Source organism: Poecilia mexicana, unplaced genomic scaffold (assembly GCF_051168715.1).
Source record: "Poecilia mexicana isolate PSO_F unplaced genomic scaffold, ASM5116871v1 scaffold_1, whole genome shotgun sequence".
In the NCBI taxonomy this organism is placed as follows: domain Eukaryota; kingdom Metazoa; phylum Chordata; class Actinopteri; order Cyprinodontiformes; family Poeciliidae; genus Poecilia; species Poecilia mexicana.
Window position 1 is genome coordinate 22,100,122 of NW_028263370.1, and position 27,528 is coordinate 22,127,649.

The 27,528-nt window shown below is 39.6% G+C and overlaps 3 protein-coding genes across 6 annotated transcripts; all 3 read left to right on the top strand.

The window, feature by feature from the left end:
* Window positions 1-967: 967 nt before the first annotated feature.
* On the top strand, window positions 968-4,218 carry hemgn (hemogen). Of its 2 annotated transcripts, none has more exons than XM_014970372.2 (4): window positions 968-1,175; window positions 1,787-1,877; window positions 2,176-2,900; window positions 3,732-4,218. In XM_014970372.2, exons 1-4 carry the CDS (start codon window positions 983-985, stop codon window positions 3,842-3,844), a joined length of 1,122 nt encoding a protein of 373 aa, XP_014825858.2. In that variant the 5' UTR covers window positions 968-982; the 3' UTR covers window positions 3,845-4,218. The 2 variants fall into 2 exon arrangements, with proteins under 2 accessions (XP_014825858.2, XP_014825860.2); XM_014970374.2 differs by having other exon boundaries at window positions 1,787-1,865.
* Window positions 4,219-5,324: 1,106 nt separating this feature from the next.
* On the top strand, window positions 5,325-10,417 carry trmo (tRNA methyltransferase O). 3 transcript variants are annotated; one of them, XM_015003715.2, is made up of 6 exons: window positions 5,325-5,528; window positions 6,224-6,363; window positions 6,781-6,955; window positions 7,863-8,020; window positions 8,855-9,415; window positions 10,060-10,417. In XM_015003715.2, the coding sequence occupies exons 1-6, from the start codon at window positions 5,440-5,442 to the stop codon at window positions 10,302-10,304; spliced, it is 1,368 nt and encodes a 455-aa protein (XP_014859201.2). In that variant the 5' UTR covers window positions 5,325-5,439; the 3' UTR covers window positions 10,305-10,417. The 3 variants fall into 3 exon arrangements, with proteins under 3 accessions (XP_014859201.2, XP_014859202.2, XP_014859203.2); XM_015003716.2 differs by having other exon boundaries at window positions 8,855-9,403; XM_015003717.2 differs by having other exon boundaries at window positions 5,352-5,394.
* An 87-nt stretch (window positions 10,418-10,504) lies between these two features.
* Window positions 10,505-26,696, top strand: spag5 (sperm associated antigen 5). Its single transcript, XM_015003712.2, has 25 exons — window positions 10,505-10,821; window positions 11,960-12,032; window positions 12,113-12,226; window positions 12,771-14,638; window positions 15,346-15,538; window positions 16,489-16,605; window positions 16,874-16,966; window positions 17,041-17,175; window positions 17,856-17,975; window positions 18,383-18,475; window positions 18,720-18,854; window positions 19,772-19,865; window positions 19,948-20,095; window positions 20,183-20,233; window positions 20,628-20,802; window positions 22,012-22,145; window positions 22,227-22,395; window positions 23,160-23,301; window positions 23,909-24,152; window positions 24,571-24,703; window positions 24,790-24,870; window positions 24,957-25,106; window positions 26,109-26,183; window positions 26,287-26,367; window positions 26,452-26,696. Exons 2-25 carry the CDS (start codon window positions 12,006-12,008, stop codon window positions 26,521-26,523), a joined length of 4,644 nt encoding a protein of 1,547 aa, XP_014859198.2. The 5' UTR covers window positions 10,505-10,821; window positions 11,960-12,005; the 3' UTR covers window positions 26,524-26,696.
* The last annotated feature ends 832 nt before the right edge of the window (window positions 26,697-27,528 follow it).

Consider the following 27,528-nt stretch of genomic DNA (forward strand, 5'->3'; position numbering starts at 1 on the left):
ATAGTATTTACTATAATTATTTTATTTTATTTTATTTTAGTTTTCAAGTTAGAATTTAGCCTTTCAGGAGCAAAAGAAGGCTCTTATTCACTAAGTTTGTGTCCAAAAACAATAAATTTGACTGTTTTGTTGCTTTTCTCTAAAAAAACAACAACAAAGCTCCGTCTGAATGAACCACAAGTCTCCCAGAACATTTTTTGACAGATGAGACCAAAATATGGTAAAATAAAACGAAGCTGGGTGATTCACAGCTGTACCGCATTAGCTGACAAACACAGGAATCCAATTGACACAATGGCTTAGTCAAAGCCCAGATCTCAACCTGATTGAAATAAGGTGCTGTGTGAATTTAAGGAACCCATTTTTACAAAAGAAAATGTGTCCATACTCCTCCACCGACTGATAAACAGAAAACTGCTGCTCCTCTTGAATCGAGGGGTGTACTTATTTAAATGGAACCCTCCAGCATTCCCTAAACAGCTGGGACGTTCAGGGTCATTTAATCTGTTCGTTTGGTTTTATTTTCTCCTGTGAGTGGCTCGGACACACACATGGGGACTCAATATGCTGAGAGCAGATTGAGAACACTCCCAACTGAGCGCGCTCCGTCTGAGCGATAAGGAGGGGATGAACCCTGCTGCAGGCTGAAGGGTGGGAGCTCTCATCTCACTTTGTTTGGTTCTGCCTGAAAAACCTGCAGGGAGGCTTTGGGGGGGCTGTTCTGATTATGTATGATTTTGGAGAAGCCTTTTGTGCAGAAATATGAACAAAACTCAAACTTTTTTGCTTGTAACCGACTAATTCAGCAGGTTGCATGCAAGCGTTTTCACCGCTCACACACTGACCGCCTCCCTCCCCTTTCCAAACACACAACTTTCTCTTGCTTTACAGTTTTTTCTCCCTCTGACAGCTCAGTGCCAACTCCTCCAGCTTTACAAATACGATAAGGCCCAAGCTGCAAGAACTCTCCCAGCTCTGAGTAATGGTTAACCAGATAATTCGTCTAGAGGAGGGGGGTGGGAATAGACAACACAGTTTTTTTTTCTTGTTCTCTGCGCTGTTTGCTTGCGCGCCTTTACAGTTGAGTTCATTCATATCTGCAGCCAGAATGGAGGAGACGTCGCAACAGGAGAACTTGCAAGAAGTGGAGAATAAAATCCAACTTGAGGAGGAAGGTATTAGTTCTGCTTCTTTTTGTATTTATCTATTTGCGTTTGATCTGATAGAGTCGTAATAAGCTGGAGATGCAGTTTCTGTCATTGGGGATTTATTTTAAAGTCAAAGATTGTTCCCACATTGCAAAAATATTAAATTTTACCAAGTATATTTTCTCTAGTTTCTAGTGCAAATATCTTGGTACACTAGAAATAAAACTAATTGAAAAGTAACTTTTCCGCTTGTTTTAAGTCAATAATTTTATAATATTGATGAAAAATTATGAGTTGACAGATAATTTCACTTATAGCAAGACATGTTTCCCATGTTATAAGTGAAATAATCGGCCAATGGAACTAGTACTTTTCCATCAATATTAAGGAACTCTTATATCTTGCTGAAAAGTTAAAAATAGTTTTGTCTTATTTCAAGTGTGCTAAGATATTTGCTTTAGAAACTAGATGCAAAATACTAGGTAAGATTTTGTGTTTTTGCAGCGTAAGCGTGATCAGTGTGCAGCCAGAGAGATATAATCCTACACAGGAACCAGGTCTTTCTGTTATGTCTAATAGCTGCAGATTAGTCCATATTTAAGTTTATGGTCATGTTTTTTGTTATGAATTTGTTTCAGGCGGGATCCGGCGGCGACTGAGAGACAGGGAGCTTCTCAGGAAGAGAAAAGCCGAAGCAGAAGAGAAGGAAACTAACCAGTGGGTTTTTGGGTAAATTTCTTTTAAGACAAACCCTGTCAGTGAAAATACAAGTTTAAATGCTTATGCTGAATATTTAAAGTCAAAGTAGATGTTAAAGTTTCTTTACAGAGCATGGCGGTAACACTATCAGCTCTAGCTGCTTATCTCTCGTCTCGTTTATGTTGAATATGGAGCAAGAGGAAAGCAAAGGTTGCTCTGGTGGGTCTATGATGCCCAGGTCAGAGCCAGGGACTTTGTACTATTAGCTTAGCAAATGCATCACACCGCCCTGTGTCAGCTGGCTTAACAATTAGCTGGACTCTTTCAGGGTGGAGAGCCAGAGGAAAAGGTCAAGAGGCGAGAACAAGAGTGGCACCAAGAGGAGAGGGAGACCTCGGAAGACCGACCCCGTCCTGCAGTTCCCAGTCATCTCGGGTCAAATACTGACCTCTCAGACTGGCGTCCCGGCTGTGGAGTCACAACAAGCTCCAGATGTAGATGCACCTGCTCCTGTGCTGGTCCGAAACCCACTTTTTGAGAACCTAGAGGTAGATTCTGCTCCAGTTCCTGCCCAGTATTCTGCTCCAGATGTGCAGCTCCCAGTACAAAATCCCTATGCCGCTTCAGTCCCAGTACAAGCTCAATACGCAGCTCCAGAACCAGTACAAGATCCTTATGCTGTGTCAGTCCCAGTACAAGCTTCCTATTCCGCTCCAGTCCCAATAAAACCTCAGTATTCTGTCCCAGTCCCTGTAAAAGCTCCCTATGCCGCTCCGGAACCAATACAAGTTCCCTACGTCGCTCCAGTCCCAGTAAAAGCCTCCTACATGGTACCAGTCCCAGTTCAACCTGCTGATGATGATCCAATCGAAGTTCAAGCCTCCGATGACGTCCCAGTTCAATTTTCAGCTGCAGTTCCAGCTCCTCCCCAGGTGGAGGCGCTCTACCCAGAGTCTCCAGACAGCGAGACCCCAGACCAGGTTCTGATAGAAGACTTGGGCCCGGATGATGAAGAGGACGTCTCTCCTTCGGGAAATGACAGAGCAGATGAAGGTAGGAATGTCCTGATGTTGCTCTCACTGAAGCTGCAGTATGTAATGTTTATAAAAATTATATTATTTATGTTATATATACCATATTGTGACAAAACGATATGAGACAGATAATCTGTGAAAAAAATCAAGCTCCTCTGCTGTCTCACAGTGCTAACTAGAAACAACCAATCAGAGCCAGGAGGCGGGTCTTAGCGCTGTCAATCACCTCCCTTTGCTCTCTGCTAAGCTGCAGTTAGCATAGCCTGTTGTGAATGCTAAGGTCAGTTAACTTAGCCACTGATGAAGACTGCTTTTCCTGTAACAGTAAATTGTTTCCCCACCATTAGCACATTCAGCAGTGAGTATATGAGATTGATTGACAGCGCTAAGACACTCCTCCTGGCTCTGATTGGTTGTTTTTGACTGGGAGCGGTACATTTCTTCAGTAACAGTAGCACAAGGAGGAGCTGGATTTTTTCACAGATTATCTATCTGTTATCATGCTGTCACAACATTTTGGCAGTTTTAACAAATATGTAAAATAAAAAACCACACATTTTAAAATAAAAGTTATGTACTGCAGCTTTTATTACATTTTTAACTTAATTTTTTAGCATTTTTCAGTTTTTAAAGAATACATACAAAAAATTCCCAGACCCCAACTAATAAAAGTTCAGAGGATAAAACTGGATAAAGACAAAATAAATAATAATAATAAAAAGTAAAACCAAGTGTGAGACGTTCAAATAAACACTTGTTGCCAAGTTCAGGTAGAGTTTCCATTTTTTCCCGTTCTTCTTATGAGTAACAAAAAGTCAGTTTAACCGTTTTATCTGTGTGTCTCTTCCAGGTTTAGATGAAACTCCGCTGATGAACTCGGCTGACCAAAACAAAATGTACTCAGTCCCAACGCTGCCCAGCCCTCCTCTGCCTCAGGAATACCTGCCAGGGAATCAGATATAAACTTTCCCCATCAGTCCAGATCTAGAAACCCAGATCTATTTTTTTATTTTTTAAGGTCACACTGTGTGTCTTAAGTTTATTTTGGTTAGTGTGCTTTTTCTTATTGCAGAGAGACAGTTGTTATTGCTTATGTGGAAAAAAAAAGCTTGAATGCAAACCATACCTGCATTGGTTATTTATTCTGAAATGTGCTTTACTGCAAACTAATACAAATTTGTCTTTTATTTTTTTGTACTTTGCATTGAGTAAAGAGCTAAATCTTACTTTCATTATTTAAGTAAGAATAACTTGTAATTGTATTCGTAATAGTGGATTGTCTTTCATTTAATTTTGTAAAAAAGATTAAATAAAAGTACCTGCTTACGTCATGAAAAGCTGGTCGTTATTTTCATCCGAGACAGAAAATTGTGTAAATATTGATTATTTATATTTTTATTTTCAGATTCATCAAGTTAAAGTGAAGTTAAAAAATTAGAACTTTCACTTTTTTGATCAGTAACTTGGCAGGAAAGAAGGTGGATAGTCAAAGTAAACGACCCATTGTCTGCTCCACTACCTGAGTGCCACAATAACTACAAATTTTAATCTCAAACAGAACAAAACTTTAAAAAATTGGTACTTTAGGAGAAAAATAAGGATTTTCTGAGGCATCATTGTTTCTGTTGTTACTGTAAATTTGCATTCCTACCTAATGAGGTAGAGGGTTTGGTAATAAATAACATAAAGACAAATAAATGACCTGTAATCTCTAAATGACGGCTCACACCTTTGAATGTATATGAGTTATAATAACATTTAATTTCCCTTTTGGATCAATTAAGTATTTTGAATTTTAATAATATTGGTCAATTAAGTTGAATCTGATTCCAGTCAGGTTTGACCAATAAAATGCAGGTGTACTTTATTTTTTTGTATCTTGTGAGTGCAATTAAATTAACAAAAATAATTGGTTCACCAGAAGAAAATATATGCCTTGAAATAACCTAGCCAAAGTTCATAAATAGATCTGATATAGCCATGGGAGATTGAACCTGTTGTGTTAGGGTTAAAGGCCATATTGTCATCCTCCGCCCCTCTAACATGTGGGGTGCCACAGAGCTCAGTTCTATCCCTCCTTCTTTTTGCTTTTATATTTGCGTCTACTGAAGTAATTATAATAAAAATCTTATGCTGACTTCTTGTTATAACATCCAGCTCCCAAGGCCATTTTTGATCTTTTCACCTACCTTTCTGCTGCCACCTGCTGTTAGAAGCATGAATGTGTAAACAACCTAAACCCGCTCAATTATTTTCTTATTATTTTCTACCATGTCCGCAAAATTTTAATTAATGATAATAAAGCGGTTTTTATACTGCTTCACGCCCTGTACATGCTCAGCTGGGCGCTTTAGTGCCTCGTGTAAGCTGTTTGTTTTTCACTGTAAACAGTCTTTGTTGGCCAACAATAAAATCCAACACGTGCTTCCTCCACGCCGACGTCGAGCTGCGTCCTCCGTGATGACGTTCGGACGACGGTTCGCTACTATCTTTATTAGCTACAGGCTAACCTGGTAAAACCTGTTTTCTCTCGTTGTTTCTTCTTCGTTTCAGTAAAAATGAGTCCGCTGTGTGAGCACTGCGGGGAGAACATGAAGAAGATGAATCAACAAGTTTCTGTAATGCGGAAAGAAATAAAAAATCTGAGGTATATTTAACTTTAAAAAGACCAAACTGAAGTTAGCATCCGATTGGGCTGCTGGTTAAAGGGCTGTTTCACTAAATCTGAACTCTATTTGATTTGACATAGCTACTAAATGATAATGGGGGAAAAAAAACATTAGGCTGAATTGGATTATTTCAGGGTAAATTATCCCTAAAAATGAGCCTTGTGGAATTAGTTTTCTTTAGTTTATTTCACTGCATTGTTTTATTGATAGTTTGTTATGTCATGAACTGCATTTTAAATAATTTCTGTCAGTTGCAAAGTAATTTATTTCATGTTTCACCAGATTAAGTGTTGGCATTTTCAAGCTTCCCTTCTTCTAATGTGGTATAAACGGCTTCTTTTTATGTTTTCAAAAATATTAATAATATATGTAATTTGTGTAGCACTTTTCAAAACACTCAAAGAGTACACCAAGTACTTCAAGCAAAATGATAAAAGGGGAATATTCAAATACGTAGGATGTTAAAAAAATAGGTCACAGGTTGAAGCAAAATGTATTTTTATTAATGTTTATTCAGATCTGAAGTATTTTAGATATAAAATATTCCATATTACTTAAAAGTAGTGAAATAGCCCTTTAACCATAATGTGAAGGTGGGAAGTAAGATGTCTCCAGTTTTGTACTCCTCTGTCTCCAGTAATAACCTTTTTTTCTTCAATCTTTTCCTAAACAGACAGACGTTGGACGGGGCTGTCAGAGCGCATCGCAAACATCTGATGTCGATTCAGGCTGCTGTGTCAAAGGCCGACTTTTCTGGCCACAATAAAAAAGACTGCACATCTTCATTATCAGCACCAGACGCATTAGAACAAGGTGGATATACTATTTATGCTTAATACACATAAACTGCACAACATGCTGTCATGATTAGCTGTTAGGACCGAAAACAAAATGAACTCATTGACAGAACTTCACAATGCCTGAAAAACTTTGATCAAAAGAACTTTTACTTTTGCACTAATTAGATGAACGTTTCTAATATTAAATTAAATCACTTTAGTCACAAAGTAATTTTTACAGCTAGAGTTGTCAAACAGTCAAAATTAAGATGTGTAACCATGACAACGATGGGTTATTTTTTAAAACAAACCGTCTCTTCTCTCCACCATAACTGGCAATGATCATATCACTGAGTTAGGTTAGATGTGAACAAAATAATATGTGCTGCGTTTACCTCTCCTGTTTTGATTAAACTGCCTGCTTTTAAAATATTTTAACCACACTTTGCAGGAAACATCCAGACTGTGCCGATCGGTTACATCAGCTCCTGTTTTTCCGTGAAGAACGGGACGCCCAGGCAGCCGACTATCTGCGGCCCGTCACGGGCTCAGCTGCGAATCCAGCAGAGCGTTTTCAACAACCCTGAGCATGCGCTGGTGGGCCTCGAGCAGTACTCGCATGTCTGGTACGTCATGCATATACTGCACATATCTCTGGGATTCCTTTAACCTGTCAAGCTTAGAAAAGCCTCAAGTGGGTTTTGTCCTGCTGATAAACACTGTTTTATTTCTTTATTTCATAAACTACAGGAAAGAACTGCTAATTCTAAATTAACATCAGTAGGAGGAAAACGCGGCGAGGTTCTCTATCTGCCCCAGTGTTCATGGGATTTTCAGCTCAGTTTCTTCTTTCTTCTCGATAAACTGAATCAAAATACACATTACTGCACATGAAGCCCAAATCAGGGTGTCTGCACATCCTTAAAAAGTCTTACATTTAGTCTTATCTAAAATTAAGGCCATAAATTGTTTTAAATTTACTGGAAAAAACCCAACAACTTTGCTCTTAAATGTGTTAATCACAGGCCTTAAATTTTGTTGTGGTGGGACTATTTAATCTGGTGTATTCTACTAAAGTTTTCTTTTTTCTCGTGGAACACAACATAGCTGCTAGCATACTCTTGGCTAGCTAGCTAGTAAGCTAGCTAGCAAACAAGCTATCTACCTCCATGATGGGTTCCTGCACATTTATCTCCAGTTGGTTTATATTCTTTTAAGTCATTAGGTACCAGGAAACTTAAACTCTGTCTTTGAGGCAGAGACTCTTTCCCAACCCATATGTAGTTTTGATCTTATTCCGGTCAAATTGGCCACTTCACACTCTACCCCATGCTGAGCAGCATTATAGCTTGAAGATCCCAAAATCATCTTTTGTAATTACAAATGAAACGCTGAGATGAGCTTAAGCAGAAACCTTCCTTTATTGAGGAGAAGGACATCAAAATATTATGTTTTTGCTACTTTTTCTATTTTTGAAGCCTGGAAGTGGATGTTTCATTCTGTATCTTTGTTGATAACATTCAATCTTTACAGGATTATTTTTCTTTTCCATAAAAACGGACATCAGAGTTACAAAGCCAAGGTGAAACCTCCCAGGCTGAACGGTCAGAGAGTCGGAGTTTACTCGACACGAAGTCCACACCGACCAAACTCCCTTGGACTGACACTGGCCAAGCTGGATAAAATTCAAGGTATGAAGCCATTTTGCATGAGATGGATGTAGGTATCTTGCAGCGGGACGTCACAAGTGCAACATCCCCTCTGCTCCCTGCTGGAGGGCAAAAAGCTGTCAAGTTGTCAACATAATGCACTAAATCATAAATGTACACATGATGTAAAAGAAAAAGGGACACACTGCTTTGCTACAGATTGTCAACACTAAGTCAACTAGATAACAAGGTCAGGAAAAAGCTTTAAATAATAATAAAATTAAAAAAACAGCTTGACTTTGACAACCTTAACATGTGGATGTGCTGCAGAATTTGGTGTGTTTTAATTCAGTTAAAAAAGTGACCTAAACACCAAATCTGACAGAGCATCATTAGAGCAGGTGTTTAAATTGGCTAATCTATCACAGCGATCATTTATTAATAATCTCAAAACAAACATCAAGTCTAAGGACAAAAGCAGTTTGTAGACTCTGAGTCTAAAAACAGAATGTTCTGTTCTTTGTGTGGGAAATGGTTTTTTTTGTGTTGAATCCTGATACATTAGTGACCTTGTTGTTGTCAGTCTCCATGGCAACGGGTCTGTGTTGAGCGTTGTAGAGTTGTTCTTCAACGGTTTCTCTGCATTATTTGTGCCTTTACTGTGGCATTAAATGAATAATACCTACATCTCCAGGTTTCACTTTGTTTTTCTGTCGCGGCAGCGCGGTTATGGACGGCATGTAAAAAAATCGACTTTTTGGCCTCCGGCGTTGAACATGAAATTTCCGCGCGCAAACAATAACATGCAATGGATTTATAGTTCATGTGGTGTGCGGTGATTTGAGGAAATCCTAAAATATTTAATTTATTTTCTAGGTGACACGCTGCATCTCTCAGATATTGATATGATTGCTGGCACTCCCGTCCTGGACATTAAACCGTACATCCCAGAATACGACTCTCTTAACACGAGGACGGGGCTGGAATCGAACCCAGATCTACAGACTGTGTCTGAAGAGAAGGAGGCGAACATCTCAAGCTTTCATCTAGAAGACAAAACACCAGGTGATGAAGATGAAGATGAGATTCTTCACCTGAGAGGGAAATCTGAAGCAGGTGTTTGTTTAACGCCGCCACAGACTCAGTTTTTTTTACCCAAAGAAGCTGTTAGTTTGCTGAAAGAAGTGGAGTCTTATGCAAACGAAGCTGATCTGACACCACCTAACTGTGAGGAGAGGGATAAATTGTCAGACTGCGGAAAAACGGAACCAGCAGCAGAGATCGTGGACCGGCCCAGTTATGGCAGTGATTCCAGTACAACCATCGCCGACTGGATCAGAGAGCCTCCGGTTTCCAGCCTGGATGTGCGTTTCACCCCCCAAGCTCAGAAACAGCTGGAGGCGTTCCTTCCTGCACATTCACCTGGTAAGACAACAGGTAAAGGTTGATGTCCTCCACAAGAGGGCGCTGTTGTTTCTGACTTGTTTTAAAACAGGAATCTCCAAACTTTTTATGTGAGCCAAAATTGTCAAGTAAAAAGTATTCACAAGCAGAAGATAAAACAAAAAACTAAAGCAAGCACAGAAAGTTGTCTAATTTTTTTAATTTAATTTTTTGTGCAGAAAAGAGATGTTATTTATGATGAAATGTAAAAAGGATTGTGCTCGTTTACTGTGCTAGAAGAAAGGCTTCTATTTTTTCAGGCTCATTCGAACAAATTTATTCTGAGTTGTAAGAAAGAGATTCAGGTCATTTTCTTTTAAAATGCTTGCTGTATTTAGCCAATTTTAATCAGTTAATTAAAGCTAATTTGGATGCAGCAAAGCTGGATTTTCAGTAAAAGTCCCTCGATAAACACGGTTCTACTTACTATTAAAGCCTGGTTATAAAAAGACAACTACTTTGTGTTATGCTTAACATTTTCCATTGGAAGAAAATTATACTGGCAATAATTTTACCATGATTTTAAAAAAGATTAATAAACAAATTTGTATCATTCTTGAACTGCAGTTGAGGGCCACAAATGGCCCACAGGCCACACTTTGGACATTCCTGTTTTAAAAGCACGTCTCTCTTAACAGAACCGTCTGAGTGCGACAGACCCAGGTTTAAGTTTCTGCGCAGTCCGGAGGAGGCCGGCGCCGCCATCAGGGCTGTGCTGTCAGCAGACCCCAGGTCAGTTTACAGGAGAACCCGATGCAGAGACAGACTCTTCTTCTTCTCTCTGGACACGGCGGATGTCACCTGCTGGTTTGGACAGGGGTTCGCTGAGGTTCTGGAGGTCCGACCTGTGGGACCACCTGGACCTGAAGATCCATGTCAGTAAAACAATAAACTGCCTGTTAAATTCTCCTCATTGCAGTGTCTATGTGAAGACAAAATGATGCATTTTAGTTTTTTTTTCTCATGTGAGATGAATAATAAATGGCTTGAAAGATGTTTTTCTTTGTCTTTTTTCAAAATGTATTATCTTTACAAATGGCTGTGTTCAAATGGACAACATATAGTCCACGTTTATTGGCACTCAGGGTGAAGATAAATAAACTAAATACATAGGCAAGTATGACTCAATCCACAACATTGAAAGTGAACATTATTCGAGTAAAAAAAAACAAAACAAAAAAACAGCGCCCTGTTGTAGTTGCAGTTCCTTCCTCTAAGTGGCGGCATTACACAAAAGCAGGGTCTGTGGGTCAGAAGAAGAGAAGCGACCAATCAGCGCCGAATTTGTGTTTTTGAATCGGTCTGTTTTGAACGTAACGCGGTTGATGTCAGCTCGGGAAAAACAACTTTATTCATCAGATTTGAAACCTTGGTTCAAGTGGGCTGTTTAAGTCTGGAAGGTGAAGTATTTTAAGACTGTATAACGCTCGTGTTTGAAATAATTGCAGTTAAATTTTCATGTTTAATTGGTTGTTCGTTAACTGACTACGTTACAAAAAAAACAACTTCAGCTAACGTAAGTTTTCCATAACTTAGACGTGTTTTAATGCTCGCTGAACGTCTTTAGCTGCGTTTACTCTACTGTTATTGTTCTAAACACCTCAATAATTTAAACATGTTAAACTATGAATGCATGTTATAGCATTTAGTAGGTGTTTAACAGGTTCTATCTGCCTGATCACTGACATCAGAAGCTAGCTTGTTCTCAAGATTTCTGCGTAAATAATGAACAAACATACGCCTGCTAAACAATGTAAATAAGCACAGTAAATATGGTAAAACAAAACTATAATAGTATCAGAGGCCGGTGTTGTTTATAAATAAATGCTGATATTTAATATGAGCACTAAGCCAGCAACAGACTAAAAATAAATAGTGACTTAATTAATAAACATTACTGTCAGATAAACGCATAAAAGTAATGGATTATGAGAAAACAAATGTGCACAGTAAATCAAAGTCTTAGATTTACTCTTCTATTCACTCCTTCTAAATGTAAAACATTTTAATTCAGATAATTATGATTGGTCTGATGCTATCTAAGATAACATTTAATAATTAGAATAAATTGGATATGATGTGGCTGAATTGATTTTTCCTTTATAAATAACCAAGGGATAATATATTTTGTGAGTTTGTACTATTAAAAATAAAAATGAGCTGAATTTACTTGTCCTCATGGTGAAAAAGCATATAGCGGCAGTGGGAAATAATGACTCCCTTTTGAAGGAATTAACGTTAAGCTGGCTCAGTTGAGTTATAAGAGCACTTGGACACAAAAACCACAGAAGCACTGGCCTTCATAGGAGTATTTACACTGTAAACGAAAATACACTTTTACCGTATTTTCTTTTACAGTGAAAAGAAAGAACCGGGGTAATGGCAGCAGGTGTTCAATGGCTTGTTGTAGGAGTAAACCACGACTAAACAGAGAAGCATCAAGCAATATTGCAGCTGCAATGGAACTCTTTGGTGTATTATGTGATTGAGAATTGGTTGGGGGTGTAAAAATAGATTATTATTGTTTTAAATTTGCAGCTGAAGAGGTTGTTTATGCGAACTCCAGATTGATCTTTGTGAGAGGATGTCACGGTCCAGCACAGAAGACTGGGTAAGTCTTGTTCTGCACACAGTGTGAGATTTTTGCTCAGTTTGGTGTCTGATGATCCACTAAACGTTTGTTGATGGTAGTCTTCCAGTAGGAGAGGCGAGCGTACTCCTCTGAGAAGCCTGGAAAATGAGACTCCGTCATCGAGGATCAGGTCAAAACCACAATTGAGCGGTGACACAGTGAAAGCCAGCATGGTGAGTTTGTACAAACTTTCAGGAATATTGACTTAGTTTTTTTTTATTTGTGGGTTGCTGTTTGGAAAGTTACACTGCCCAAAATTCCCAGATTATAAGATGGAAAATGGAGTTCATTTTTCAAAGTCATAATTTCTTCTACTTATTTATAATTATAAATGTAAGTATCACAGTAAATATTTAATTAGCAAGCTAAATATTTATCTTCAGCTTAAACATTTAGCTTCAAAGTAAATATTCAATGAGCAAGTTAAATATTACATTTGCCACTAAATTTAGATTCATGTAATTAGCAAGCTCAACATTGAGTTTCAAACTAAATACTTACTTAGGAAGCTAAATATTTAGCTTTCTAATATTTAGCCTGTTAATTAAATATTTAGTCTTTATTTATAGACAAATGAAAAGCATGGTGGAAATATGATTTGAAAATTGGACCCCTTTTTTTTATCTCATAATCAGCTACAAAGCTGAAATGATTGATGTTATTTTTAATAGTGTAAGTTTTGCTCTATTGTTACTCATTATTAAATCTCTTCCACAGTCTGACCTTCATCTCTGTGACACACAGACCCAGTTGGGCACTCTGACCGTTCCCGTTTCCATGGATACTACCCAGTCTGTGTGTGGACTTGGAGACATCACATTCAAAACCTTTATTTGTTCCGGAGGTGAAGTTGAGATTTCAGACTCCTCAGATGGTGGAGGACAGAGTTTGATTTTTCCTAACGATGGGACAACTTTTACTCTCACCGCCGAAACGGAAGATTCAGTCGCTTCACCCAGCAGGACGGAGCAATCCTGCGGTGAGCACGTGGAGCATCCATATTCCAACCGCAGCGTCGAACAGCCGGATTCGCCCATCACCTGTGAAGCCGATGAGGAGAAATGTTTAATGTGGAAGTCGTTCGCCTGTGATGGAGGTGAGGTTGAAGTTTCAGACTCCACTGGATTACAGGAAGAGACGGTTCCTCTGCCCCAGGACGACCTCTGGGGTCCAGCACAAGAAGACGGCACAAACTCAGCCGACTGCACCCTGCTGCTTCCAGCGGAGCATGTCGATCATCTCTACTGCAGCAGTGGAAACGATGATCTCTCGACAGCGCAGAGATCAGAAAACCCTGATGATCTAACTCTGAAGCTGCTGAACTGCAGCGGTGGCGAGGTAGAAATCCCAGCGGATGCTGATGTTGCAGATGAAACTATTCCTCTTTCTCACACCTGTTCTGGCTGCAACCATAGCATGGATCCGAGTGTGTTAGCCAGTGATTATGATCTGGGAAACAGTAAAGATCACTTAGATCATCCCTACTGCAACGTAAAATACAACTCCTCTCCTCCACCAGAGGAGGTGAACACTGTTCCGGACGTACAACCGTGCAGCGCTGAAATAAACTCAGTGCTACCTCACGGGCAGGATGAGAAGTTTGATTGGAAATCAGGTGAATCCCAGGTGTCTGAGAAGATGTTGACTTCGCCTAAAGAGAATTACAACGAAGAACAAATGACTGACCGTCTGAAGAACAGAGAAGCTGATACTAATCTACCACCTGAGACTAATGCATCATTAAAGGTGGTGGATGAGATTCCTGAAAACACTCCTTTAGTTGCGTCCGACTGCAGCCGCCTTGACGCGTCGGCAGAAACTCTACCACAGCAGCAACAGCTGGATTCCAGATCCCACTCCGAGGCAAAGGACAGCGCTCTGGGTTCTTTGGGTCTCTGTAACTCTGCAGAAAAAGCTCCTCCTGCAACTCCTGCTCTCTTAAAAGTCCTGTCCGAGTGTCCGTCAGTTGCCTCCGCCCTGCAGTTTCTCAGCCCCATCGTGAAGAGAGCGTCTCTGTCCGCGCTGAAGCGCCCCGTGGTGTCGGGTCAGGACATGTTTCTACCTGACGATTCTGCTCTGGAGGATGAGAAAAGCCTTTGGGCTCCTGTTGATGTTGACTCCATGGGGCTGTTAGCAGAGCAGCTCGAAAGCCCAATGCCCCGCCCTCTGCTTAACTCCACGGTTGTAAGTTCAAAACCACAGGAGGATTCTGGGAAGAAAGCGCAGCCGGAAACGGTGCCGCTGATTCCTGATGGCCAGTTTCAGCAGCAGCTTCGGCAGATGGCCGAGTTCCTCATGATGGCGTGTGGAAAGATGAGCGCTGCTGCTCCTGCTGCCTTCATGGCCCCCTCAGACAGAGCAGATCCTCCTGCTGCCTTCAGGGCCCCCTCAGACAGAGCAGATCCTCCTGCTGCCTTCATGGCCCCCTCAGACAGAGCAGATCCTGCAGAGTCCCACAGCGTCTGTGTGGGCACCAGTCCACTGAAGATGGTGGACCATAGTCTGAACACGTCGGGAATATTTGTGAAAAAGAGGGAATTCTCTGTGACTGATTCCTGCACAGCGACCGAACCGCTCATCTGGAAGTGAGTGATGTCTCTTTCTTTTTCTTTCTAACTTTGTTTCAAACATTCTTCTGTCTTTCCTTCATTCCTTCGTTCTGTTGACCTTTCTTTCTTTTGAAGTTTCTTTCTTTCAAAGTTTCTTTCTAACTTCTTTTCATACTTATAAACAGTGAATTTGAACCTGTGCAGTTGATTCTTATCCTTAAACGTAATTGTGTTTATAATCAGTCTACTCTGTGAAAAAAAATGAACGATTCACCAAAAGTTACAGATTAATGACCTCCATGCCCACGATGGATGGATAACTGATGGGTGATAGATTGATGGATAGCTGTGGGAAAACGACAGAAATTTGGCCTACGATAGAGATTCGCAGTCTACTTCTGGTTGATGACGTAATCAGCTGGTATCAAAACAGAGCAAGCAGATGGCAGGGAACGCAAGGGAGAGGTCGTTTAACAGGCAGGTTAAAAAAAAAGTAAACAAAACAGTTACAAATATTGCATACGATTTACATCTGCAAAAACAAGTTTAAACACATAAAAATACATATATTACACTCAATTGTTATCAGATATGTTTTTTTGTTTGCTTGTTTCTGTTGTAAGATTTATACAAATCGTATTGCGATGCGTATCGTCACCGCCACCCATCAGAATGTATATTGTGATATGAATTTTATGCCATCCCTAGACGGATGGGTGTAAAGTTCTCCGGTGTGGTTTCAGTTTACCTGCAGGCAGCCTGGAGAGCCTCCCGCGGCCGGAGCTGGAGCAGAGGCTGATGTCCAGCATGATCATGGTGGAGGCGCTGGTCCAGCAGCTGGCTGCAGCCAGGGCGCACCGCCGCCCCTCTTCGGGCCCGGCTCCTTCGGACCTGAGAGAGAAGCTGGTTCAGACGGACCACACTGAGCTCAGTCAGGTAAAAACACTGAACGGATCATAACTGGGGAGGCAAGTTATCCATTGATGAGTGATTGAGCTCATCAATCAACTAACAACTAATTGATAAGCGGCCATTTTCTTAAAAATCTGAATTTTCTCTTGCATGAAGAGGATCGACTGTCTTTCTTTACCAACCAAGACGCACTTGCATAAAGTGCATCTTGCATCCCACCCCTGATCCTCATACGTGTACATAGGAAAAAACTAGAGTAAATTTTTGCCTAAAATCTTGAAAATTTTGAGATTAATCTCAGAAATGTTGTAGAAAAAACTTCAAAATTTTTGAGGTTGAAAAGTCAGAAATTTGCAAGATAAAACTCAGAAATTTTGAGATTAATTTCAGAAATTGTTTTTGGGGAAAAAACATGAAAATTTCTGCGTGTGAAGTAAAAAATTTATGAGAAGAAAAACTCAGAAATTTTGAGATTAATTTTACACTTCCTAGAAAAAACTTCCTAATTTTCTGAGCTCGCACATATGAAAATTTTCGACTTTTGGACATTGTCTGAGTTTCAAAAGTTGAAAATTTTTGACTTTTCGAGCTCAACAATGTCCAATTTCTTTCTAGAAGACTTCTGAGATCAATCTCCAAATTTCTGAGATTTTTTTGGGCAAATTTATCCCTCCTTTTATTATTTTTTTAACCTACAATGGCCCTAATGTGCTGTTGTATACACCAAACTCAGTTTGGACCATTTATGGTTCTGGTATGGCACTGCCATCTTTGTTTCTGTATCAACTGGCGCCACTTCAGGAGCACCCTCTGCTGGATGGTGACTAAACTGCAACACTGAAAGAACACCTAAATGGACTTTATACTTTAATGAAGTGGAACTAATTTTAATCTAATAAACCATTAATTTGCGTCCCTCATTAGCTTGTTTTGAATTTTTCTGATAAACTTTAATATTTTCATTCCTTGTTCAGACCACGATGTACAGAGATCTCTACATGGAGGCTCTGAGCCGGATAACTGAGCTGGAGCTTGATGGAAATTCCCTGCAGAATCTCGTCCAGGCTATGCAGGAGATGAGAGCTGCCATGGTGAGACAAACCTCAGAAATCACCTCAACATTTAAGCTGCTGTCAGGGTTTGTAAAGGGATGTAGTGTTTTAGTTGTCCCGATGTAGAAAACCATCACAAGACATGATAGTGAATTGAAACTGTTTTCTTTTTTAGTTTATTTGCGTGTTCCTGGAAAAGTTTGAAATCCTACCTTGAAAAGTGCTTGAATTTGACTGAAAAGTGTATGAATCCTGATCTGTGTATAGAGATAAAAATGTTTTTAAGCCTGTTGGACTTTCTCTGCAGTCTTCTTTGAGCAGCGACACAGATGCAGCTCTGTCCAACATGAAGAAAATGGGCGAAACCATCAGGGAGGACCATCAGAACCTGGCGTCCCATGTATGTAAATTTATACCTTTCAGCTGATTGAATATGTGTAATAATTAATCCAACTTTGTTGTGCTGTTCTGTAGTACGAGCACATGAAGTCCCTGTTTGAGAAATCAAAGGAAACCCAGAGAAGAATCCTGGAGAAAGTGAAAGAAGTTCTTCAGCAGAGGAGCAGCATGGAGGCTCGGATGGAAGAAGCCTTCACAGCCAAGGAGGCAGTAAGGAAAATACAAGATCAATACCTCATATTGATTAGAACTAAAAATATTAATTGTAATTTATCATTAACAAAAATATACAGACTCAAGAAAAGGCTATTTTCTCAAAGAACACCACACTCAGAGCAGCAATTATGTCATCACTGTACTAAAGTATATATTTCGCATTTAAAATAATAATAAAAAAACTCTTAAAGTGGTACAAGTTTCAGCTTCTAATTCTGCAAAAAAGACTCCTATTAAGCAAATTTTGCTGTCCAATTATTAATAAATGAATCCAAAAAATGCATGCAGCTAATTGATTTATTACTTTTAGCGACTGGCCTTCCCTCAAAATTGTTTTCTTGACAAGCTACTCCCATCCAAACTGTTAAATATATTACAATTAATAATATAGAGTTCATAACACAGTGTGAAACTAGAGGTAATTTTAAATATGACCTAATTATAAAATAAATCAGATAAATAAATTGAAACATTTTAAATATTCAAAATAAATAAAACAAGAGAAACAACAAAATTATATTTCAAAAAAAGGTTCAGTTAAGACCAAAATACCAGAGTGAAGACTTTTATCGTCCAGTTATTGGTAGAAAAAAAAGATCATGCAAATGGAAATTATTGAGGTTGTTTTAATGTGTCATGTGGTTAAATGATTGTGCGTTTGTGTCTGTCTGCAGGCTTTCAGTGTCATGGATCAGCTGAGGACTCACTGCGCCTCTGAAGTCTCAGCTCTGGAGAAATGTGTCGGATCTCAGGAGGAGCTGCTGGCGGCTCTGAACCAAACCTACCCGGATCAGGTAAACACAATGACGGGAGGTGCAGAAAATAATAATGGATTCTATAGGAAATCACAAATCAATGGCGCGGATCACTTCCGGTTCAGACTTGTGGGAGCTATGTATACTGGCCATTTAAGTTACAGAATTTTATTCTTAAACAAATTTTTCTTCTAAAATAAACTGATGGAATATGGAGCCTTCCAGAATTGTTTTAAATAAATGTTTTATTCATTAACTCTCTATTGGTTTCTGAATTTAAAAATTGTTTCTGAATCAAATTTTTGCCCCTAAAAATTGTAATTGAATAAAATTGTTTGACGCTGACTGACAGATTTGCATGACCTCTGACAGTCTGAAAATGAGCTCGTTCTGTAAGAACTCTTCTGACCCTAACCTGCATGGTGTTGCTTCCTCATCTCCTGCAGGTTGCTCTGAACCGGACCTGCCAGGAAACGCTGAGCTCGGCCTCCGATCTTCTGTCCCGAACTGCAGAGGATCACTCCAGCCTGATGCAGGAGGTACGCTGTACTATTTCACTGTTGTGAAATAGATTTTTTATTTTTATGAAAAAACTAAAACTACTGCTATAACTAGAAAAGGCTTAATTGAAACTAAGCAATATTTAGCTGATGACTAATAAAAACAGCGATCTCACTCTAAAAACTGATTCAAGCCAACTAACTGTATTAGAACAAAACGTCGGAACGAATTAGAACAAAACTACAACATTATACTCTCACTCCCTGGTTTTCTGTCTGCCAGCTCTGCAGCGTGCGGAGCCTCCTGCAGAAAACGGCCCCAATGCTCCTTCAGCTGAACGAGCGAGCCGCCGCCGCGCTGAGGGAGAGGGACGAGCATCGGACGGCGAGAGAGCGAGCCGCCGAAGAGAAAGAGCAGGTCAGATGAAACAGGCTGGATTAGGCCGTTTAATCTGAGATGGAGCAGATTATTGGAGGTTAAACGTTACTTTGGGGAAAGTGGCTGTGTGGTTGGTTCTGTAGCAAACTTTCTCATGTTTAGGTGTTGCTTAGCAACATGCTTACCGTGGCGATCGGTCCCATCGATGTGGAGGTTCGGCCCTGAACCCGGTCCAAACCTTTCAGGATTTCTGCACTTGTCTTTAAATTTTCAGTGAAATTCTGGAAATTAAAGTTCAATAAGTCTGCTAAAAAACTATTAGTTTCCTTTCTGATCCTCTTTTCCCTTTTTTCCTGCCTTTGCCTTTCTTTTGTTCTTTATTTCCTTCTTTCATTTGTCCTGTCTTTTATTTTTCCTTTTTCATTTGTCCTTTCCTTCTTGGGTTCGTCTTTTGGTTTGTTCGTCCTTTATTTTATCTGTCTTTTCATTCATTTTTCATTTAATTTGTCTTATTTTGTTTGTCTGTTTGTTTTTTTGTCTGCTTGTGTCCATCCATCTTTTTACTGATTCATTTGTTAGTCCTGTCATTTTTCTGTCCCTCTTTTCTGTCTTTTTGTCTTTTCATCTTTTAATTTGTTCTTTTTACTTGTCTTTTTGTTCATACATCCTTTATTTTGTTTGTCCTTTTATTTCATTCATCCTCTTTCGTTTTTTGTTTTCTTTCTCACATCATTGTGTTTTATGTCTTCTGTGTCTTTCGTTCCTTACATATGTAGTGAAGTGTTAGGTTTTGTGTTTCATATTAAAAGTTGGGCTGATCGGCCTGATAACTCACAGTTTCATTCTGGAATGTTGACAATAACAATGTGTGTGTTTTAATGTAAATCAGTTCTGTGTTTGGCGGTTTAGCTGGTTGAAACTAAAAGCGTCGTCTCCAACGATCCTCTGCTCTACAGATTGAAGACGAGCTGAAGGAAACTCACCTGAACCTCCAAACCGCCTCGCAGCAGATCAGCGATTTAAATCTGCAGATCACCATCCTGACATCAGGTGGCATTTCATTCGCTCCTTGCTGTTTTTCTGCTTCTTTGAGCGTTTCAGATGTTTTATTTTCTGTTTTGGTAAATTTCAGAGATGGGCGTCCTGCGGGAGAAACTAACGGCGGGAGAGGAGGAGTCTGCTCAGCTGGAGAGGAAGGTGACAGAGCTGTCTGCGACCATTTCCTCCACGTTGGCGTCCTACGCCTTCCTGGAGCAGGCGCTCGCCGCCGAGACCACCAAGTAGGATCCAAGGGTCAGAGGTCAGGATATCTGGTGATAAGGAAAGCTTTGCTTTAACGCAGCATGTGGGTTTTTCTGTTTCTGCAGGCTGCAGCAGTCCTGGAAAGACTTGCATGAAGCCAACGAAAGAGCAAATCAGTAAGCGCCGAATTTGATTCGATTTTAGGAGAAGTTTCAACAATTTGAGAGAATTTATAGAAACTCAATAATTGAAGAGGAAGAAGGCTTTTCAGATTTCCAGACTTTATTTTCCATCTCTTGTTTCCTTCTTTTATGCACTCCTTTCAGATCCTTCATTGCTTCCTTTTAAATCCTTCCTTCCTTTTTTCCTTTTTTTCCTTTCTTCCTTCTGTCTTTCCTTCCTTACTTGCTTTCTTCTTTCTTTCCTTCCTTCTTCTTTCATTTTCCTTTCTTGCAGATCCTTCCATTCTTCTTTCCTCCCTTCCCTCCTCCCTTTCTTTCCTTTCATTCATTCAGTTTTTCAGTAAATTTCTTCGCCTGCTGTGTGTTTTCTCTCCTGTTTCTCCTCCAGGCTGCAGGGGTCTCTGTCGGGTTCAGAGCAGCGGGTCAGTGAACTGGACTGGGCACTGGCTGAGAGCGACCAGCAGCTCGGTCAGCTCCAGAACCTTTACCAGTCTCAGACGGTTCAGATCCAGCAGCTGCAGGAAGTCTGCGCCCAGCTGGGCGGCGTGCGGGAAATGAACGAGGTCAGCTGGAAACCCGTCACGTTTTAGTGACGCTTTTATTCTGAAATTTACTTAATCAGTTTAAATCCCCATCACATTAAAAACCTAATATTAGCTTTTTAATTAAAAACAGTTTTTTGTTCTGTTGTCCAACCAACAATCACTTTTTGCACAAACTGCAGAAAAACAAAATATTTACTAAAAACCTGCAAAATTGTTAAGACTTTTTGAAAGATGCTTCTTAGTGTCCAGTGTTCAATGTTTGTAAAAATAACATTTGCGTAATAAAGTGTGAATTTCCACTGCAGAGGTTCACACTAAAAGAACAAACTGTATTTCTGCAGTGTTTTTATGTTAATGGAGCCACAAAAGTCACAGGAATTGATATGATCAGCTGGTGTTGGTGTGACCAGCAAGCGAGTAAACAATCTGTTTAAGGTGTTACCTTGGCTGTAGGTACAATCATCCTTTTCTGGCTTCTCATTACTTTGTTTACCGATTTTATGGTAAATAGCATATTTACCAATTGTATTACTTTTGTAAGCTGTTTTAATACCCTCGTTACTACAGTGTTTGTAAAATGTTAAGTTTTGCAAATTATGGAGTGGGCTTCTTACAACAATTTCAAACTCCTATCTCCAAAAAGCCACGTGTATTCAGAATACCATTCATTAAAGGGGACAAAATTTATATTTGTCATGTTTTTAATACTCCCGTTTTCGTTTCTACTGCTTCTAAAAACATCCTAATAAAACATGTAGTTTTTGGCAATATGTTAAAGTTTTTTGGCGTCTGGAAAATGAGCCATTTCAAAAACCTTCAGGATGTAACGTCACAAATTAGCAAGCAGTGCCCGTTACCTGGCAACCCAAGCAGCGTTCCACCCGTCACCTAGCAAGCCCAGCAGAGTTCCGCCCGTCACCTAGCAAGCCCAGCAGAGTTCCGCCCGTCACCTAGCAAGCCCAGCAGAGTTCCGCCCGTCACCTAGCAACCCCAGCAGAGTTCCGCCCATCACCTAGCAAGCCAAGCTGAGCTTCAGCAGGTTTAGTCAGCTCGTTTAACCACTGTGCTATGGCTGCTGGAAAAGACAAGTGTTTTGTTGTGGACTTACCATCCAGAAACCAGTTACTACATTCTTGTTGATTGTGTAGAAGGTTCCACATCTGCTTTTCAAAGATGTATGGTTGTATGTCCACACCCCGCGCTTCATTTCAGCCATTTTTATTTCAGTTCCTGCAGATGGAGAATGAGCTGGCGAGGGAGCAGGTGGCTGAGAGCGAACGGATGCTCAGGGGCAACCTGCAGGCGCTGCGGGAGAGAAACATCGAGTGCGAAGACCTGAAATCAGAAGTCTACAAACTTCAGTAAGTTTGTTTCATTTCTAGCTAGTTAAGATTCTCTAATTTTTCATGCAGGTTTAAATCGATCTGTGTGTTTTTTTAAAGGCTTGAGAATCAGAGTCTGAGTGACGAGCTGGAAACGGCCCGATGCGCAGCCGGCGCCGCTCGCATGGAGCTGCAGGAGAAGATGGCTGAGGCGGTCACTGAGATCACCGTCCTGCATCACACGCTGCGCGGCCTGACCACACAGCTGCAGGTTTCCCTTAGCAACCAGGTAATGAAACCTGAAGCATAAAGACTCAAAAAAGGCTAAGAGAACAACACACTCAGAGCAGCAATGAAGACAAAACTGTACAAAATATACAAACATCTTGCATTTAATATAAAAAACTTTTTATAAATATGTTCTACCTATTTTTAGCTTCGGCTTGTTCAAATTCTGTTACAAAATCTGGTGTTAGCCCATTTTTCTGTCAATTATTAATCAATTTAATCCAAAAACTAATAAACATATCAGAGCCCTACTCTGTACTGAGTTTAAATCGAGGATAAATGACTGAGCTCTAAATTATTATTTTAGCTGCAAATACATCCTTTGCTACAAATGATCACTGAAGGAATACTATTCCATTTTAGGCAATTAAATGTTTATTTTCTTATCTAAAAAATTAATTATTTATTAATTTGCATATTTTAATGTATTTCTAATATTGCTTAAAAAGCCTCAAGTGGTTAAATCAAAATCTGCCAGTTTGCTTACACGAGTGTCAGAACAATCATTACTGAGATAATAGTTAGTGTCAGCCTTGAGGAACAAATGAAGTCAAAGACAAAATAATAAATCCTTCAGCTGGTCGTATGATTTTTAATAAAAAAAAATTCAAACATAAAACGACCCAGAAATCCTGGAGAAGCACTGACCAACACCACTAAAAAGGACTAATGGTCATGAAGATCAGTTGTTGCTTCCCTGAGAGTTTCTATTAATCTGAGGCTGTAAATATGTTGAGAGTTTTAAGCACATTATTTTGTTTTCAGAGGGAAGAACACCAAAAGCAGAAAGAGTCGGCCATGATGTCCGGTGCGGCACGCCATCAGACGTCCGGCTCCTTCGTCGACAGCGTCATGGTGGCTTTAACGGCCGAGAAGGAGGAAGACGTCAGAACAGACTCAACTTTAGGTGAAAACTTTTTAACTAATAAGAGTTGATTTGTTTGTTTATCTGGATCCCCATTCACCGTTACCGTGACAATGGCTACTCCTCCTGGGGTCCATGTTATTAAAAGAACAAACATTTATTACGAAAACAGTGACACACACTTAAAAAAGCAATGGTAATGAATGTTAATTCATGAATGTTCAATTTTAAAATTGTCATGATGAAATAATTAAGAAGACTCTTTTAAAAGCTCCAACATTTGTTATTTGAAACAGATGAAGGAAGTGATTTCCAGGTTTTCATTTCTGTTGCACATTGACAGGGTAAAAAGTCTTTTAAAGAATGCCTTGTATTAAAATAGTGTACAGTTTGGCTAAATAAAAGTTGAACATTTGGTTGTTTGCTACAACATCTATTTTCCCCTTGGGATCAAAAAATTATCTTTTAATTGAATTAAACCTTTGTTTTCATAAACGGACAATTATTCAAAACATATCAAACATTTGAGAAGAAATTAATAATATTTCACCTTTATCCATGTATTTTACTTTCAAATAATAAATTCTGCTTCACTTGCTGATTAAAAATGTTGATTTGAGTCTGATTTGTGATCTTTGTTTCCCCTCAGATGCATCAGAGCCACAGAGTGATGCGTTTTTCAGCGAGACGAGCGCCTTCACCCGCATCGCAGCTCTGAACCCGAAGACGATCTCAGACCCGGTCCAGGATGAAGAGGAGGATGAGGAGGAGGAGCAGAGCAGCATGGCGGAGCTCCTCTCTGGCCTCAGCAGAACCGTCGCAGAGCTCATCAGCACGCTGCAACAGGCGCAGCGCTGCAGAGACGCGCAGCTGCAGGAGCTGCACGGCACCATGTAGGTGGACGATACCAGGCAGCGGATAGGATCGGATTTATCTGGATTTTTAATGCATAAATACTTTTATTACTTGCAGTTACTGTTTAAAATTATGTAGTGGTAAAGAAAGAAATGTCTGACATGATTTCCCACCAGCTGTCCAACAGCAGAAAAGTCAGCAAAAACTTTTCGAATGTTAAGATCCGTCGTCGTTTGTTTTAGTTTTTCCACACATAAATGTTTTAGTTTGCCAAACTGTTTTTAATATATCTTATATATTTAATTGGAACGTTAAGGATAAAAGTTTGTCTAAGTTTTGGGAGATCGGAGATCGGTTGATACTTAAATGTGAAGACAATCTTGTCTACCTTGGCAGCAACAACTTGGTCTTAAGATGTTTTATTCTTCCCCCTCTGACGTTTCCATGCTGTTTCAGCGGTGGCCTGCAGGTGGAGCTGCAGACCTCAAGCAGCAGGCATCAAGCTGAAGTCCTTGAGTTGAAGCAGGAGGTGCGGCGCCTCAGCAGCCTGGTGGAGAAAGGAAACCAGGCTCTGCAGCAGAAAGCTCAGGTTTGGACTCCTGATGTTTCTGCATCTGTTGTTGGATTGCAATTCAGTCCGACAAGTTTAAATTTTTTATTTTTTTCTCCACTTAGGACGAAAAAACTCTGACGAAGCTGATGGCAGACGTCCAAGAGGCCCAGGAGATTTTAAGCAAACACAAGAGCGACAACAATGTATAACTTTAAAATCCAGATATGAGCTTTAAGGAAACATTATCATTATAGTTATTCGGTTTTGATGTTTTAAATTTCCCCCTCAGGAGTTGCGAAGGGATGCGGCGGAGCTGCGTCGCGCTCTGCAGCAGTCCATAGTGGAGTCCCAGTTCCTGCGGGAGGAGCTGAGGAGAACCGGCGGCCCGGCGGCGGCCCCGGCTCATCGCATGGAGGAGAAGATCCAGCTGCTGAAGGAGGTCAGTACCGCTGCTGATCACAGTGGGTAAAATAAGCATTGATCACTATTTTCCAACATATTTCTGACATTAAATTTTCACCAGCTGTTGCTAACAACCTGAGTAATCCATACATAGAAAAAAACAAAACCTAATAAGTTCAGAAATTAAGATATGTGAAATAATTTAAAAATGCTTCCTGATGTTTAATACTTTGTACTAAAGCCTTTGTAGTTTCAAGACCTCCTCTTGTGATTTTTGCCCATTTTTCTACAAATCTATAAATCTCTGATTTTAGTTCTTTCCATAGATTTTCAATTGGATGGTTCTAACAGATTTCTTTCTCTGAAGCCAGTTGGGTTTTCTCGGCTTTGTGTTTGGGGTTATTGTCTTGCTGAAATGTCCACCCTCATTTCATTTTCATCATTCTGGTAGATGATAGCAGTTTTATTGTTCTTATTTTTTATTCATCCTCCGAATTTTTAAAAATGTTTTTCAGTACCATATGCAGAAAAACAGCCTCCCTTCATGATGTTCCCATCTTTAAACTTTATTGTTGAACAGCTGCATAAGATATATTGACAATTCAACCATGGTGGCGCTGGCGCTAATCATCTATCTGCCAATCAGATATGGGAGTGGCTACCACTTCCTGTTGCCTTCTTTTGCGTTTCCATCAGTAGTAACATCTGGTGGATTACTTGGGTTGATCACATGACTCACATGATGATAAAAATGTTTCCATTGCAGTTTTTTTCCGCAATTGGCCTGTTTCCATTACACAGATTTATTTTCGTAATTTCAATTTGTGCAATTTTATGGTGACTGAAAACAACAGATAGATTTCAACCTATTTATTTTTGTTTCTCTCTATGTATGGAATACTTGGGTTTCTACCCGCTGGAAATTTCATACCAATAACACTTTTGGAGATATGATTATTATGAAAAATCGTGGCACATTCATTACTTATTTTATCTGTGGAGTTGTCGATTTGTGATTGTTGATGTTTTTGTCCACCAGGTGGAGAAGCTGAAGGCCAGTCTACAGGAAGCAGAGCAGGCCAAATTTAAACTCCTGGAGAGAGCCAAGCGGCATGTGAGTGCTGATCGTATCTGTGGGCTCACTGATTTCTGTCCACACACCTGTGTGGGAAAATACTTGACAGTCGTCGTGTTTATTATCATCCCATCTCTTTTAGCAAATTATCCACCAAACCAACCAGCAGAAGTCTGAGAATGAGCTCCAGATTTTAAACCACATGATCAATAAAGTCAGAGAGGTGAGGCATTTATTCTGTTGTAGTTCATATTAGTGATTTTATCTTTTTTTAACGTTTGATGGAAGTGTTTTTATTTCCTCACAGACTCTCCTCTCGCTGCCAGAAGTGGTGAAACATTGCGAACAGCTGCAGCAGCTGGTGGATTACATCGGGTGACGAGTTTCTGGTTGTCGACACGTGTTTTAGATTATTTATGTTTTTTGTGTTTATTGACTTGTTTTTATCTTTAGAATGATTAGAATATCTTAATATGTTGGACATGTCATTTCTTTTGTCAATAAATTAAAAATCAACAATATAAACATTAAACCAGTCTTGTTCAATCTTGATATTTTCTCTTGCATTTCATAACTCTTTTCTGGTTCTAAAAAAATAAAGCACTTTCTGGGAACTTTACTGTTGAAATGCTGGTGTCCAAAGTGTGGCCCAGTGGCCATTTGTGGCCATTGCCATGATTCTGTGCAGCCCTTGTCCACAATTCAACATTAGTTGATAATTATTAATCTTTTATCAACCAATTTCTTTGCTTTTGTTTATAGTGTTGGATTTCTTGCTGCCTTTTGGCCAGGACTCTGTTGAAAAAGATGTTTTTAATCTCAATGTTTATATTTAAGTGTGTGTGTGTGTGTGTGTGTCTTGGTTAAGTAAATAAAATAAAATAAAGATGGCACATGCCACCAAAACATTGAGTAACTTACTCAAAAGTAGAATTGAGATGTACAATTTACTATGTAGAATAAGAGTTTTGAGAAAAAGGTATTCTATCAGAATGTTATTGTAGGCTAGAATACATCTTAAATAAACGATTTACAGATACTGTTTTGAAATCAGGCTAATACATTCAGTCAAAAATAATATATTTAGTGGAGTAGCTTTTGGGTTGTAACAGCTTGAGATCAAAACTGATAAATAAGTGATATGTAAATCATTAATTACAGTAACATGAGGAAATGTGACTTGGATTCCACCTCTGCTAATTGTGTTCTTTTATTCCTCTATTGAGTAATCCAAAAGTTCCAGTTTTGAATATACTTTTGATTTGAATATATTTAAAGTGTGCCTTTCCTAAGTGGTTAGAATCATAAGATGGCCGCCACTTTGAAGTGGCTGTTTTTATTATGTATATGGCTAGAGTAGTTAAATTACAAACTTTAGATGGGC